This window comes from Acartia tonsa, chromosome 4, assembly GCF_053477335.1.
Source record: "Acartia tonsa isolate MP-2025a chromosome 4, ASM5347733v1, whole genome shotgun sequence".
Classification (NCBI taxonomy): Eukaryota; Metazoa; Arthropoda; class Copepoda; order Calanoida; family Acartiidae; genus Acartia; species Acartia tonsa.
Window position 1 is genome coordinate 32,604,503 of NC_137263.1, and position 16,812 is coordinate 32,621,314.

At 29.3% G+C, this 16,812-nt stretch overlaps 1 protein-coding gene across 1 annotated transcript in view; it reads right to left on the minus strand.

Moving 5' to 3' along the window:
* Window positions 1–16,812, minus strand: part of LOC145318300 (orexin receptor type 2-like) — an 84,861-nt gene that overhangs the window by 18,104 nt on the left and 49,945 nt on the right. The window contains exon 10 of the mRNA XM_080159610.1: window positions 1,195–1,352. Coding sequence (XP_080015736.1) covers window positions 1,195–1,352 — 158 coding nt within the window. The remainder of the gene's footprint in view (window positions 1–1,194; window positions 1,353–16,812) is intronic.

Genomic DNA, 16,812 nt, shown 5'->3' on the forward strand with positions numbered 1-16,812 from the left:
TGAAAAAATATGTTGTAATTCTTATTTTAAAGTTACATTTTTATCCCTGACAAAATCATAGACGACTTTTAAAGGCATCTTATCTAAACTTTTTGAAGAAAAACTTAAAAACGTTAATTAAGTATGAAAACTATTTTCTTCGATTTTTCTGAAGTTATTATCGCATTCTATGGGTTTTTAAAAGCGAAGCTTTTCTATAATTAGGGTCGGTCCGTCCGTCCGTCCGTACGTCCGTCCGTACGTCCGTCCGTCCGTCACGGATAGCTTTTTTCGTTAATTTAGACATGTTAGAATTGTCCTATTGATTTCAAATTTTGCATGGTGATTCCTTTAGTAGTTAGGTACGATTTAGAAAGCGTAGCAACTCTATAATCATTACCAAAATGTCCGTACGTCCATTTTAAACATTTTGATTTTTTTACTTTTTTAAATAGCTTTTTTCGTTAATTTAGGCATGTTAGAATTGTCCTATCGATTTCAAATTTTGCATGGTGATTACTGTAATAGTTAGGTACGAGTTAGAAAGCGCAGCAACTCTATAATCATTACCAGAATGTCCGTACGTTCATTTTAAACATGTTGATTTTTTTTACATTTTTAACAAATTTGTATGTGACCTAATTATCCGATTGGTCTGATTTTTGGTATACTGATTCCTGGGACAACAAAGTACAATATTATAAACGAAGCAACACTATAATCAAGTCCTAAAAATGTAAGTATGTCCATAATCATTATCCTGTATCAAGCAGTTTTTCAACAAATTTACTTACAATTTTGCTTTAACTCTTATACATTCGCATTCTGATTATTCAGTTCTGACATTATACAAGTGTTAATGTCCGTTTGTCCTACTGTTTCAGAGCTTCGCTTTTATGGATGTTGTCATCCTTGTTTATTATCATTTACTTATATCGAAAGTGCCATACATTGTACCCTAACTTATTCATTTAATAAAAAACCAACCATGAGTAAGTATTCTTATAGGTCATATATTTTTTGCGAAAATTTTTATTATAAACCTAGCACTTTTTAATACCCTTTTAAAGAAACTTAATTGAGGGTGGTAGGTATACTTTACACCCTTCCGGCAATCGCAGAATCTCAATATTAAGTTAATTAAAATCTTATTAAAAGTCGTCATTAATTGTAAATAAATTATGCCTTATGATTATTTTAAACACGGTCAGGTACCTGTGAGTCATTATTGAAAATAGCCGTGGAGTAGATGAGGAACTGGAGGGGAGAGGAGCAGATAACAAATACGGCCAGCACAATCACCACCATCTTCACCACCTTACGCTTCTGCAGGCTCTGGTACGTCAGGTTCTGCCGGCCCTCCAATCTTTCACCTGAAGACAAAAATAAACTATAATAATCATATACTTCCCTCAGGGTGACTTTCGAGCTCTGAACCCTTCCGAGTGGCCCTAAAACTGCGAGGCCTATACATGCACACCCTAAACCTGCTGGCCTACCAAATATAACCTAACCCACCCTAAACAAATAAACGAAAAGCTACCCCTTTACTTAATTTACATTTACTTTCAAAACAAGGGAAGTGGGAGGGGGCCTTATGGCATCGCATCTTGCCTTCACATCAAAACGGTCTGTCTATCATTCACAGTAACTTTCTAACTATTCAATTTATTAGTAATATTAGTAATTTTATAACTTAATTTCAAAAATATTTCTTGCAGAATGTTTGTGTATGTCCAGAAAGATCTTTGAATGGACAAGCTGTTTAGTCTACAATTTTCTAGTAGTATATGATGGAGGGGGAAGGTGCTGATGATTGAACAAATCAATTCACTTAGGAGATATGGCTCGAAAAAACCATAAAAAAGATTAAAACTTCCTTAAAAGTGACTAAACAAATGGTAGAAATATAAATATTCCATAATATACTTTATTTAATGTGATATTGTATACAAATCTGTATATTTATCTAAAAATCATAATTCTAGGGTTCGATATTTGTTGCTATCATCTGTGACAGATATTTCTTCAGGGAGGTATAGGACATTGGGCTGTTTATTGTACTAGTCCCCAAAGTCTTATAATATCGTTTTCTTACTCATTGGCTTAACAATATTGGCAAATTTGATTTGTTGGTTCATTTAGTTTAGTGTTCAAACATTCCAACCATTAGTTGTAATCTGGAGAAGGGGTATTTTTGTGAACCATCATTGGGGATGAACATCAATTTATCTTTATTTATAATTTTTTTTAATAAGCGGATATCGAACTTTGCTTATATTTCTTGATATTTTCTGAAGGCCTAAATTTTTGTACATTAATATTATTACTACATGTAATTAATTAAGAAAATATATGATACTAATTTATTCCATAATCATTAGAAACTGTTTACATAGATTTCATAGGTGTAAAGTATAATTTTCAGCAATATGTTTTAAAATAAACAATATTAAACAAAAAATTTTAAGTATTAATGTAACAGGTATATATATATGTATACAAGTTAGAAGGAAAATTGAAAATGAAAGTCGCAACCCAAAATTCAAATAGTTTTTGGTCATTTTACAAAACGCGGCGAACTCGCGTCTGCCAAACAATGGTTAATCCCCACAGGTGTATAATCACACCCAAGATATCAAAAAATAGATTACGGGGACGGGGTTGTATTGCTCCTTATGTAAGTTTGTAAAAGTTTATTTTCCTGGTCCATACATTATTAGATATGGATTGTTTCCTATGAATTAATAATGGCTTAGGAAGAAAAAGATAGTAGTGTTTTCTAATAAGAGCAAATATGACCATAAGTAGCGCAGCTAATTAACTTTAGGAAAAACAGGTATATCAATTGTTGATTTTTACATACTATTTGAATGTTTTCTTTCCCCTCAAATAAAAAATTCTATGATGCCAAATTGCTGTTTCGTGTTGTAAATAAATTGAACATAAATAAACAACAGACTTGTAGAGTAGCTTCGACTACGAAAACTAAAGGTTCCCAGACAGAAAAGATTAATTCATTCTTAAGTTTTGTTCCCCAATAAAGAATACGTATCCTATACTATAAAGTTGTTAAAGTTTTTTTTGTCTGCAGCTAAAGATCTCGGAAATTGCTAGTCTGAATTAGGTGTACTTTTCAGAGAAGGTTCATAGTTGGTTTTGGGCTGTTTTTTCAGTCCTCCTTTCCCTAGTGACTAGAGGCGAAGCAACAAGAAAAGTAATAAAGAAGCAGGTTATGAGGTTTTAGTTTACTACTTTTTATTACCTAGTGGCTTCGCCCACGGCATCTATTCGGAGGGGTGGGGTGGGGCTGGAAAAATAACCTACCAGAATCGGAAAAACAGACAGATAAAAGCATTAGAAAAATATCTGAACTGCTACAAATGTATTTAACAGACACAGTCATAAAATAACGTGAATCTATAAATCTGGAATAAAAATGTTGGCTTTTAGTCACAACCATTATCAGGTGTACACAACCATTTCAACATAATTTTTTAAAATAACATTCTATCAAAGCCATTGCAGATATCACTAGTTTTACATTAGTGAAAACCAGTTTTTAAGAGTTTAATAATAAATTGATCAGAATGTCTTTTTGGCTGAAGCAAAAAATACTTTAATTGCACATTTCATTGAATCAAATGCCCTCACACCGAAATAGTTTATTTTGAGAAAAAAAGTCTAAATTTTAGTGTCTATCCCATGGAAAATAGTTTAAAACAGTGGATATATTATTACTTGGATCTTACACCAGATTTTCATGTTCTTTAATAAAAAAGAACTTAAAGCGGGCGAAATTAACGATTCCTCCCTTCCACCACCCTTACCCTATCCCTTACCTTCCTACTAGAACTGACCAATAAAAGAGTTTCATGTTAGCAAGCTGAATTGACGACAATTTTTAACATGTCATAATAATATCAACGTATATTCAACACCAATTTTTAAAAGCATACTATGACTTGTAGGTATATTTCCAAAAAAAAACTTAACCGCGAGCAGTGAGCTGAAGTTAAAGCATCAAATTAAGACAAAGACTTAGTTCCCTATTTGTATTATCATTTGCTAATGTTGAAAACAGGTTTATTTGTATAAATGATAACCCACCCCAATACAATCGACCATTATATTTCATTAAATGGTCTTTATCTTTCACATTAGATACAGTTTCAAGAAATAATAATATATTTGAATGATTTATGTAAAGAATGTACACACATCATTTTGATATAAGTAGCGCAGCAATAACATTTATAATCAGAAAAGATCAGTAAAGGACAGTTACAAATAAAGCTAAGAAGGACAGGTACTATCAACAAATAAATTACCAATTTATCTATTTATAAGCAAGTTGAAACCTTCAAACCTTTGGACCTAGGGACATACAACAATTATAGAGATGTTGCGCGACTAATAGAGAAAAATAAAAAAAATAATAGAATGTACAGAAAATTATAACAAGTATAAAATCATAGGAGATTGTATACCTAGCTAATTTAAAACTTAGATTACCTCTGTCATTAATAATAAGCTTTTCAATATTCTGAAAAAATCCTTATGAATTATTCAATAATTAAATATTATAAAATTTCGAATCTTTAAAATTAGGTAAATTTTTCTGGTACATAAACTTGAAGCTTAAAAAATAGGTAATAGTTATTTCTCGTATCGGCTTTCCGCGGATATAGAATGTACAATTATAAGATTAAAACTAGTTTTTTTAGCCCCGAGGTGCCGGAGGCACCGGCTAAAAAAACTGGTTTTAATCTTATGATTGTACATTTCTATATTCGTAGAAAACTGGATATAATACGATGCTAGACATAGTTTTTTCGTATTCATGAGAACCGGTTCCTGTCCACCGGATTCGAATGAATACGAGAAAAATTTTGACAAAACCCGGACTATTATGTCAGAAATATATCTAAAAACAACGATACATAATACATATAAACAGACATACAGAGTGAGGGAAGCCAAGCTTTATATAACAAGCTTTAAGTGAATAAAAAAGTAATTAATCTTTTATTTATAAATAATCTATTGATGATTTTCAGATTGGATTTGATGTATAAAATATATCAAGATAAAATCAGATAAATTAACAAATAATGATTTTTATTTTTTTCAATTAATTCTTTTTTTTCTTAACTTTTTAAGAAAATGTAGGTATATGTCATTAGAAACGTCTCAGAGAAGAAAGAGAATGAATGAAATGAATTTATAAAATAACAATTTATAAATATAACAACAAAGACAACATCCATGAAAGTGAAGCTTAATAAAACACTCAGGAAGACATATATACAAACATTAATAAATATAGAGTTAAAAAGCATCATATGAGGACATACTGACTTTCATGTAATTATTTTAGAGTTGCTAAGCTTTCTAATTTATACCTAATTGCTGCAGGAATCATTATGTAAAGTAAAATAAAAATTCAGGCTAGGAATTAGCGATAAGAGCTACAACCATAAATATAGAAACTCTCAATTTTTATTCTTTTAGATAAAAAGATGAACAAAGATAATTCTCTTCTCTTTAAAGCAGATTATTAAAGTTATCGAGAATTCTATTTATGAAGCAATATATTATTTTAAAAGAAAACTCTTTTATAAGCTTAAAACTAAATATACCATTTTAAAAAGCGAAGCTTTTCTATAATTGAGGTCTGTATTTTACAATTCTAATATTTTGATAAAAACGATAAGAGCTAACTGTTCAACACGTACTGACAGACTCTAATTATAGAAAAGCTTTGCTTTCAATCAAAAGAAGTGTATAGGTTTCTTAAATGATTTTTTTTCATTTTTCAAAATGTTGGTATATTTGTTTTCACTAGTTTACTTATTTTTAGTAAAACAGCTTATATATAATTAGCTTTGTCTGTCTATCTGTCCGTAACTATAGGCAAATATTTATCGTCTATTATTTAAGATGCTGATTTTTTTTTGTGAAGATACAGCTTTTCATAAAATCATCCAGTATACCACTTTCTAAATTCATCGGTCTGTCGTTCATGTTATCTATATATATTTGTAAAGGTTCCTTCTTTCTCTTCCTTCCTCTCTGTTTAATGACCATTGAACATCTGTTCTAAATATCACCTTGTCCGTTTGTATATCGTTTTTTAAGAATCCTTACTTTTCTTTTTGTCTGAAATTTTTTTAAAGTTCAAATAATTTATCTTTTTTGCAGGCATAAAGTACAAATAAAGCAAAATTCCTTTTAAATTTGCAGAGACTGGTCTTATAGACAAAAAGAGGTGCAAATTTTGGAAATTTATGAAGTAGTATTTTAGACGATTATTTTAGGTTAGGTTAGTTTTCATGAGAGGAGAGCCCAATTTGACTAGTGCCCTTCATGGTTGTAGCCTCCCCAAGGGGCTAGAATAATTGGTTAAAAAAGAGAAGACTGATACTAAAAAATTCTTATACACAATACAAATATTTATTAAAGGATTGAACCCAAATTGTCATTATGTGGGAAACTTTGAAACTAAATTAATTTATCTTGTAGAGGTTGCTGCTGGGCTGAGTGCTTACAATACAATACAAACACAAATAAAATTAAACTCAAATACAAAAAAACGGCGGGTTTTTCTTAAAATACTTTTAAAAATTTTTCGTGAATTGTTAGGTGGCCAATAACCTTCGAACAGCCTTTAAAATATACAAAATAAAGATTTTTTAAGGAAGAGTTTAATAAACACTTTTTTAGATGAGATACCCTGTCACATTTGTGACAATGTGGCAATTACGATAGATAATGTCGACCACAGGCATTGCTAAAATAATTTTACTTGTCATTTCTCAATCAAAAAGTTATCTTATCATCGTCTATTTTTATGACATTATGAAAACGTAAGAATACAAAATTAAAGTTATAGAGAAGCTGTGCTCCAAAGAATGAATGTAGCAGGAAAATGTATTTAGTTTTAAATATTCTATTGTCTCAAAAAATTTTGTTTTAAAAATTTTGCAACGGAAAGGATGAAATATGCATTTGGAATAGTTTTAAGGTGTACTTCAAACTTTTAAAAATATTTTTGATTAACTGTTCTTAACATTGAATTTTGTGTCAAGGTTGATTGGAATAAATATTTAACAATGGATTTATTATTACTTGGAGTTTACACCAGATTATTATGTACTCTATGAAAGTGAAATTTGTAACTGGCTAAAATAAATAACGATCCCCTCCATCGACCCCCTTTCCCCCAACCTACGGATAAAAAATCTAACCAATAAGTGTTGTCCATGTTAGCAACATAAATTGACGACAAATCTACCCCCGTCATAATATCTACGTATATTCTACATATATCCATTTATTTAACTTAAATTATTCAACTATTGTTTTTATTTTCAACAAGGATGACAACATTCATAAAAGAGAAGCTCAATAGATCATAAGCAATTAGAAAGCGACAATAAAAGAAGAAACAGAATATAAAATAAATTTTTTTTTATAAATTGCTTCAATATAGTTTGCTTAATATGTCATCCAAAAATTTTCTAGACAGCACTATTGAGATGCTTTGCTTGTAATTTTGTGCCCAATTTATAAATTTTATTTTAAATATAGAGCTAAAATATACCTATTTTCTACAAGAATCACACATTAAAGTTTATAATCGATAGAATTATTTTAATTGGCCTTAATTAATAATTAGAGCTATTCGTTATTGACAGTTGTACGGACTGACCCCAAAATTTTACCTTAAAAACTATCTTGCAAGCAAAGAGTATTGAAGAATCTATATGCCCTTGTAGCAAATAGGCAAACCTGTTTTAGTCGATACGTATTCAATCATTTAAGTTATTCTTAATTAATACAGTTATTTTTCAAGGATATTCATTTAAATGCTCTTCTTTTCAGTGTTTCATAATTTTCATGATTATATTTTTAGACATTTTTGGGCGATACAAACCCAGAATAGTTTCTACAAACCAAAATAAGAAGAAGAATAAAAAGAAGAAGCTAAACTTGATAATCAAGAAACAAGTTATCAGAATGAGGTACAATTTAGGTAGACATTAAAAATTAATTTATGTAGATAATATTCCTTAATATGTTGTATATGTATGTAATTATACAGATCATTGAGTATCCTAATGAGTTCCAAATCTTATAACATATAATAACAGGGTGGCTACTTTTAATCTTTTTCCTTCATTTAATCCTAACATAAAGAGTAGTTTTTTGTCTGTACCGAAGGAACTTGCTAAACGCTGAGCCGATACGGTTCTCCTTTACAGTGTAGCTTCTCATAGGTCCTGGGAAAGCTTATAGCTATTTTGGGGGAGGGAAAACCACGTCTAGCAAATAGAAAAAAAGGGTCCAACCCCAAAATTTTGTAAGTGCCCTTAGAGGTATCTGGGCGCGTAACAACTAGTAAAAAAAGAAACTAATAACTTTGGAGATGAAAATTACATTTACAGTTTAGACTTCCCCAACACACTTATTAAATTTAACCAACCAAAGAATTTTTTATCCAATCTTAACCAGACAAATGCCATCTAGCTAAAAAAGATGCGTAGATTTCATCTCTGGCAACCAGAAAATCCGCAGAAATCGAATTAACGAGATCCAAAAAAGTTTCATTAAAAAAAACCTTACACCAAAAAGAACAAACAATAAATATAACGACGACTTAGTTTCTTTTTCCTGTTTAATACGGATTTTTAAAACTAATTTTCAGGCATGCATGTATTTTATAATATTCTTTTCTGAGAAACATAAAAAGGATTTTTAACATGAACAAAACGCTACTTTTAGTTCTTATGAAAGATACTCTTTTTTTCTTGTAATAAAATTACTTTTGTACATTAAAAAAACCCGCATTGTCTCTATTTTATATTTAAACATGCATGTCGTAATGATTAAAAAATCCAGCCATTTGATATACCTAGAAAGAAAAAAAAGAATATTTTCTCCCTGTGGGCAAAAGAAATTTTTAATTATAAGGTTGAAAAAAAGGTTTTTGAAAAATATAGTGAATTTTTAAAAAGTGAGGTGACATAGTAATATAAAAATAATCAGGTGTAGTCCTTTTCGTAACATCGCACCTTATAGGGCGATTCTTTGTATTTAAAACAGTAGCTTATCTCCTATTTAAAGTCCTTGCTGGGGGGCTCTAACCCTGCGGAGCCAATTACCTAACCCTGTGGGGAAATCACCTAACCAAATATAACCTAAAATAACCTATTAAAAAGCCATTTTAAAAATGCGACGAATCACCCCTTATGGGCCACGAAAGGGACGATTCCCAAATAATTAAATATGTTTTTTTTGTGGGACAGTCATTCATTTAGTAGCGAAGCATTGTTATGAAAATTAAATGCCTTTAATTTTTTTCAGCAGCTTATTTGTTATGGCTCCAATACTGTATACTATGTCTGTATGTTTATTAGCTCTCTCCAATTCTTCTTCTTGGTATTGAATCTTGTTAGATAAACTTTTTTTCTGTACTGAGAATTTTTAATTTTTGATTACTTTGTTTCCAAGTGACATAAAACAGGCCTTTAATTAATGATTAAAACTGTGTCTTATTTATGCATAATTTTTTTCACTTTGGGACACCCTAAAAAGGTTAAAAATGAAAATACTTTGTTTTGTCAGGTATGTCCAAGGGTGTGTTTATTGTTTACCCCCCTCCCCACATACACACACCCAAAACGCATTTGGGGATGTCATAGGCACCATGTATATTTAAGAAGAAAAAAATGTTATTTTACTCATCCCCCCCCCCCCCAACCAAAAAATTTACCAACAACCATTTTGGTGGAAGTATTTACCCTCCCTTCCCCAAATAAAATAGGATTTTAAAGAATTTCGTCTTTTTATCTCCCCCACCCAAATAAAAAAGCTTTGATGTCCATGATCATGGCTCTGAATACAATATAGTTCCACCTGATAAAAACAAGATTTCTATTATAAAATTTACATAAAAATAAACATTGTATGAAAAAGATAAAATAAGAAAATGACAGCTGTTTTAAATTTTTTAGTAAAAAAGGACCTACAAACAAAGGTTATCAAATAAAAGGGCGAAGGAAGCGAAAATTGACTTTCACTCACTTATAGTCGGAAATTCATTATCAAACAGAGGGCATGCATAAAAATTTTAAGCCTTTTAGCTCTAATAGGAAGTGAGATAATAGGGGGGGGGGAGAGGCATTGAACGCCCCCCCCCCTCCCCCTGGCCGATAAAGGTGCGGCCAACTGTTAAGGGTTAAGCTTTGGAAGGGGTCCGACTGTTTAGGTTAAAATAATTTCAATTTATTTATCTCTAGGGGGTCTGTTTTCTGAAGGGTTAAGAAGGGAACGTAAAATAGCTTAAACCCATACCGGGACCAATGTAAAGTTTCCCTAAAATGGAGAACTCAATCAGTTTAGCAGTATCAAACCTTAAGATACTGACAAAATATCTTACTAAGTTTATATAATAGGATAGGCCCAACAAGTGTTATTTATAATTTTAAATTCTATCAGTCTAATAATAAAAGCGGAAAGAGTTTATAAAGACGACACAAAAACATTTATAAAAATTACTTATTTTTTTCTTTTTTTAGATTCTTTAATGATTTTAACGTTTTTATTATGTAAATGAATAAAGTTTTATTCAAACTTAAAGGATTTAATCTTTTTCTTTGAAATTTATATGTCTAAACAGTAAAAATATGAAGTTCTTTATTACGAAATCTCAAATCATTAGATTTTAATTAAGTTTATTTATAAAAATAAAGAATAAATTTGGCAAAAAATATAGCTACAAAAAGGATTACTGCTTTATAAAACTACCTTGATTGTAGAATTGCATTGATTTTGTTTAATAACTGTAAAAAATGAGTTTTTATGTGATGCGTTGCTTATAATCAAACCTAAAAGTGCATTTTATTCAATGATAGAGTGAAAAAAACATATACCTTGTTTTATAGTTTTTTTTCTCTCTCTCTTTATTCATTTATATAATATGTATATTAAGAATAAAAAGTATTTATTTCTTTAAATATTCATACTTTGCTAAAATGCCCTGGTAACTTTTTGCAATATATTCGCTCTAAAAAGGATTCAGTATCTGACTTTTGCATTTAAAATGATAGATTTTATACCAATTATTATGTTTACTGCAGAAAAAAATTATTTTTGTGTTTATATGCAATTTTCTATAATAAAATGTGAGAAATGCCTTTTTTCACACGTAGGGCGAAAAAACTAACACTGAAAATAAAATGTATGTCTTGAACATGTCCTAAACTCATAGATAAAAACTTTCATAAGAACATTTATTTTAAAAATATGTCATTTAAGGCATGAAATTAATTTTGCAAATTAACATTGTAAATGTTTGCAAATAACTTTTGAAAATGGTTTCTGCGGATTTTCTAATTTACATAGGTGTTTTCTGCACATTTTCCCCTTTCCAAAAATACCTTCCTCGTTAAGATTGGCTTCAAGAAAGTATTTACTTTCCAAAAATGATATGTGCCAATATACCGACTAATTATTTAGTCCAAAAAACTCTTAAACTGTTTTTTTCCCTAACTGAACAATGTTTAATTGAGGTAATGTTTTCACTACTTACAAAAAGCATTAACATTTTTACTTAAAAATTATGTTTTCAATATATTTTTCACGATTTTTAATGTTTCCTAATGTTTTTCAATATTTTTTAAAATGTTGTTAAATGTTTTTTTTCAATGTTTCTCTAGGAACTTATTAAATATTTTCAAAAACATTCAAAGAAAAAAAATCTTCGTACTGAAAAAAATTTCCGATGAAAACATCTAATAATGTTTACGATAATCTTTATAGTGCTCTGTGCAAAAATGATAAATTACTCATTTTTTTCATCAGTTATTTTAAATTCTTTATAGTAGGGTACTATTTTCTAATATAAAAAGTTGAGAAAATAGGAAAAAATATTTGATTTAAACATTTGCAAGCACTTCTTAAGCAGTTATATCAAGCAACTTCTATTATAAAAAATAATTTCATCAAAAAAATATCAAATACAAAAAACTTATTATTGGCCACCCTGTAGACATTCCCAGTATACATATAGTAATATCAATGGTCATTTCTCAGCTCTCTACACCATACCTTCCAACTTCTTTTCTAAACTTTGCCAAAACTATTGTGCACATAAAAATCCGATTTGGCGCAAGTCTGAGGTATTACTAAAGAGATGATGATTACATATTAATATGATTTAATATATTTGGGTATATTGAATATTCCTCTCTCTGTCTCTTCTTATTATTGATGGTTATTGTATTATTTATGTACTTTCTGTAAAAGTATATATCGTTTTTGTACACTCTAAAAATAAGATTAAAAACTAAGAAATTGATTGCCTAAAGTGAAGAATGAAACTAAGACCATAATAGGTCATAACACATTAAGATTACATAAAATGAAATTATATTATGCATACACTTATGTCCAATAATTGGGTATATTGATACTAACAACTATCAGATGCAAGCATAATGTTCAAAAATAAAGACTAGGTGAAAGGAAAAGTTCAATTATAACCTAGAAGGTTCCAGACAAATATGAAATAGGGGCGGGGGGGGGGGGGGGGATAAATAAATGTAAAAAAATACATTTCAATAATTCAATAAACATAATTTCAATAATTCAATAAACATAATTTCAATAATTCAATAAACAACAATAAATATATACAAGTTACAGACATGGTGAGGGACCACGCTTTATGTACAGAAATGCATAAGAAGACCCAGTTAAAAAAATCGGTATATTAACAAATTATTTTTGTTAAAATCTTCAAATATTTTATTTATTTAGATCTTTTGGTTATTTATGAAAGAAATTTTATTTTTTTGAAAGTCGGTAACCAGTTTTTTCTCATCCTATTATTATGTTCGATGGTATTAGATATTGGATTAAAGTATGACACCTGCCATAATCAGGCATGGGTTCATGAAATTGAGAAAGATAATAGATTGGAGCTTAAGCTTATTCAAAAAAATCTTGCATTTCTATCAATATTATTAATTTCTTACGTTCATCAGTTAAAGGATAATACAATATTTTTTTTACAGTGAATTTAATTTCTTGGCGAGGAAAAAGACATTAAAACATTAAATAAACAAAGATGAAAATATCCATTTGAAGCGAAGCCCAAAAAATTAAGTAATGTAAAAGTGAGTTATATGGCAGGTGTAGAATAGAGTAGACTGGCGGACAAAGTTGTATACTAAATGATACTTGAAAAATGAAACATTTACAAAAAAATCTGCAATTTATCTGTATTAGCATCAGAGGAAATAAAAATATGTGTGAAATCCAAAAAAATCATCTATAAATAATGAAATTCCTTAGAACGACGGGAAATTTATGGACGGACTGACGGACAGTCATAATAGCTTTGCTACTAAAAAATACTGCAGGAAAAATTATGTTTATTATTCTTGAATTATTCAATCTATTGTTAGCAATGGAAAGTTTTTTATATTTTAGTAAAAATAAATAAAAACCGAATATAATAAGAATAAACAATTAAATTAAATTTTCAGAACAGGGTTAAGGGATATGTTACCTGAAATTTTTTTTTCAGTCATAATCCTTATATTAAAGTAACAAGATGATTGTTTGTCTATCTTGCTAACCGCTGAACCGATTTGGTTTTCCTTTGCAGTGTAGCTTCTCATAGGTCCTATGAAAGTTTATAACTTTTTTGAGAAATCCCACTTGGAAAAAAATATCAACATGTTATAGTTCAATAGAATTGCCTTGGCCAACAAAACGGTGATTAATTATACTATTTTTAAAAAATCTTTTGCGTAAAAATTGTTTAATGCAACATGGTACAAAACCAGTTTTGGTCCAGCTGAAGTGAATCAGATTGTAAGCCAAGCCTGATAAATCCAGTTTTTGAATTGGATATCTAAGTTTTGTTAAATTTCTAAACATATTTTTTCCATTGGGGAATTTGAGTATATACAAATGTTTTGATTTTTTGTTACATGAGCAAATATTGTATTTATTGATGATACTATTTTTAGTTTTTTTTTGGTAATATAATATTTTTAGAATCCTTACATTAACAACACGATGAAATATTTTTAGGCAATTACTAATATAATAAAGATGACAACATCCATAAAAGCGAGGCAATAAAATCATACTGTAGAACAAACGAACATCAACACTTGAAAAAATTCAGAAATTAATTATCATAATACTAATAAATAATTCTTAACAAAGTTGTACTTTCATTTGTTGCAAATTTCATAAATACAGAATTCTAAAATCATTATAGAAGAAATGATTATAGAGTTGCTACGCTTTTCATTAATCCATTAGGGGGAAGGGGTCGTTATTTTAGCCCTATAAATGTTTCACTTTATTAGAGTACCTTATAATCTGGTGTAAGATCCAAGTAATAATTAATTCATTTTTCTGCCTAAATTACATAATTTTTTTTACAGCGAAGCTTCTTTAGATTAGGTTAGTTTAGTTTATGTACAATAAGTTCCCACTCTTGCGTCCTGCATGGTTAAAAAATTACCCACACATACTTTATATGTTAATTAAAGTGCAGTAAGAAAAAAACACTAACAAACCAAGGAAATTCTAGAGCAGTTTTTACATTAAAAGTCGAGTTATAAACATGGCAAATTTTATGGCTTTCGTTGGCACAAATATTTTTCAATAATTCTATTTTCAATTGTGCAAAACAATGGTGTAAATACCTACAAAATGTATATATACATATTTTCCTTTATCAATTATTAACACAAAATTAGTTCTATTTTAGTACTTTAGTTTACTAACTAGTAGCTTCGCCATCAACCTCAAGGCACACCGATCCTGCAGGGGGCCCTAACCTATTTAACCTAACGAAACTTGACATAAAGTAAGAAACAAAAAAATACTAATTACCCCTTTATTTTCAATTTGTTTCAAAATTAAGGGCAGGATGGTTTCAGTGTTCGACAAGGCAGTTTGAGGGAAATTACCTTAACACCAAGAGAACAAAGAAAAACATTACATAGAAATTGAAAGTACAATAATAATGAAACATAAATATTGAATTAGTTAAAAAAATGCATTATTAATACATGTAAATATTTCACTAAGTATACAAATAGTTAAAAGTAATACATACTAATTACTTTTATGCGTATTTTTATACGTTTTAATGAATACACTATCATATAAAGTAGTAAGAAATTTTTGTCTGAAGCTTCAGATCTCGGACATTGTTGGCCCGAATGGGTTGTTATTTTCATGCTAATTTCCTAACCTTCCTGCTCTCCTCTAGATGCTGATAGTATTCAAAAATTGCTGTCGACATTTATGGGTATTGTTTTCGAAGAGAAAAGTTTAGTGGTTGTTAGGATCTTAACGGACAAGCCAAAAATCCTTACTTCTTTATATGATAGGATTTAGGTCAAACTATTAATATTTATTAAGAAATTCAAATATCTATTACATTTTGGAAGTATAAATATATTTTCCATGTATTTTCGAAAGTTTTTTTTAGGAGTTTTCTTTAAATGTTTTATTTATGCATTCTGATATAAATAATAATGCACCAATCAGATAAAATTAGTAAAGAAAAAGGTATTGTGGATTATATAAATTTATTAATTGATTATTTGGCTATGGAAGAGCTTTATTATTATTTTTTGTATTTTTTTAATTTGAAGGCTAAAATTATCGTTCAATACAAATAGGAATTAATATTTTTATTAACAGCATCGTGGCGATCATAGAATTATGAAAAAGCTTCGCTACAAAAATATCTTTTCACTTCAATTTACCTCTCCCCGAATCCCTGGAAAATGCATTCTGTAAGAAATCAATGTAAACGAATTAAGAGTTAATTTCTAGTTATAGATAATCAGAGGTTTTGCATTTCAAACAAAAACATCTGGTGTCTCGTTAGTATTCTCTTTACATTTTTATCAGTAGCGAAGCTACTTTATAATTCATTTTGTCTGCCCGTCAATCAAATAGTGACTTTATAGGGGAGATGTGATTTTCTCAGCTGTTATTTGTGATATTTTTGTCCCCTATCTCAAGGAGCATACAGTATGTAATTTACTTTATCCGTTGGTCTGTTAGTTGTGCTACAAAAGTTAAATATTAGAAAATATAAAAATATGTCAGAAAGAAATGATGTGAAAAAAGGTTTCTTTATTCTTAATTTTAACCAATGCTCTTTAAATCTCCATGTCTGTATTCCCAACAATGATTTTTTTGCTTCGCTAATTATAGATATTGTCACCCTTGTTTTATCTTAAAGATACAAGTGGCTTCGCCCTAGGTTTGGATATGTAGCAATAGGAGGATGGTCAATATTTCTTACTGGAGAACCTCGCCTTTGTCATATAGACCTTTCAGTTTCTGAGATCTTACAGATAATTTATTTTTTCTATAATATAAATTAATAAAATTTTTGTTTGACTTTAAGGATCTCGCTTACCACTGTCCCTAAATTTTAGTGGCGGGGCTACTAACAAATAATAAATAATAAACATAATAAAATTGATGTGGGCTGCTAGGGGCGAAACCTCTTTTTTTTTATATATAATATAAAATAAGGCTTTAACATAACTTTTTCTTATTTTGTGTGATAATGTAATATGTTGTCATAATATTTTTTGTTATTTCTATAGATTTATCTACAAGGGTTTTATGATATCTGCAGCATTTAATATTATTTCTATTTATTTGGGTCTTCTATGAGAGGATGGACCTAATTTTTCAAAATAAATAAACCCACCCTATTTTAAAAACTTATTCCAGTATGATTTTGAAACCTATTGATATCCGCTGGATGAG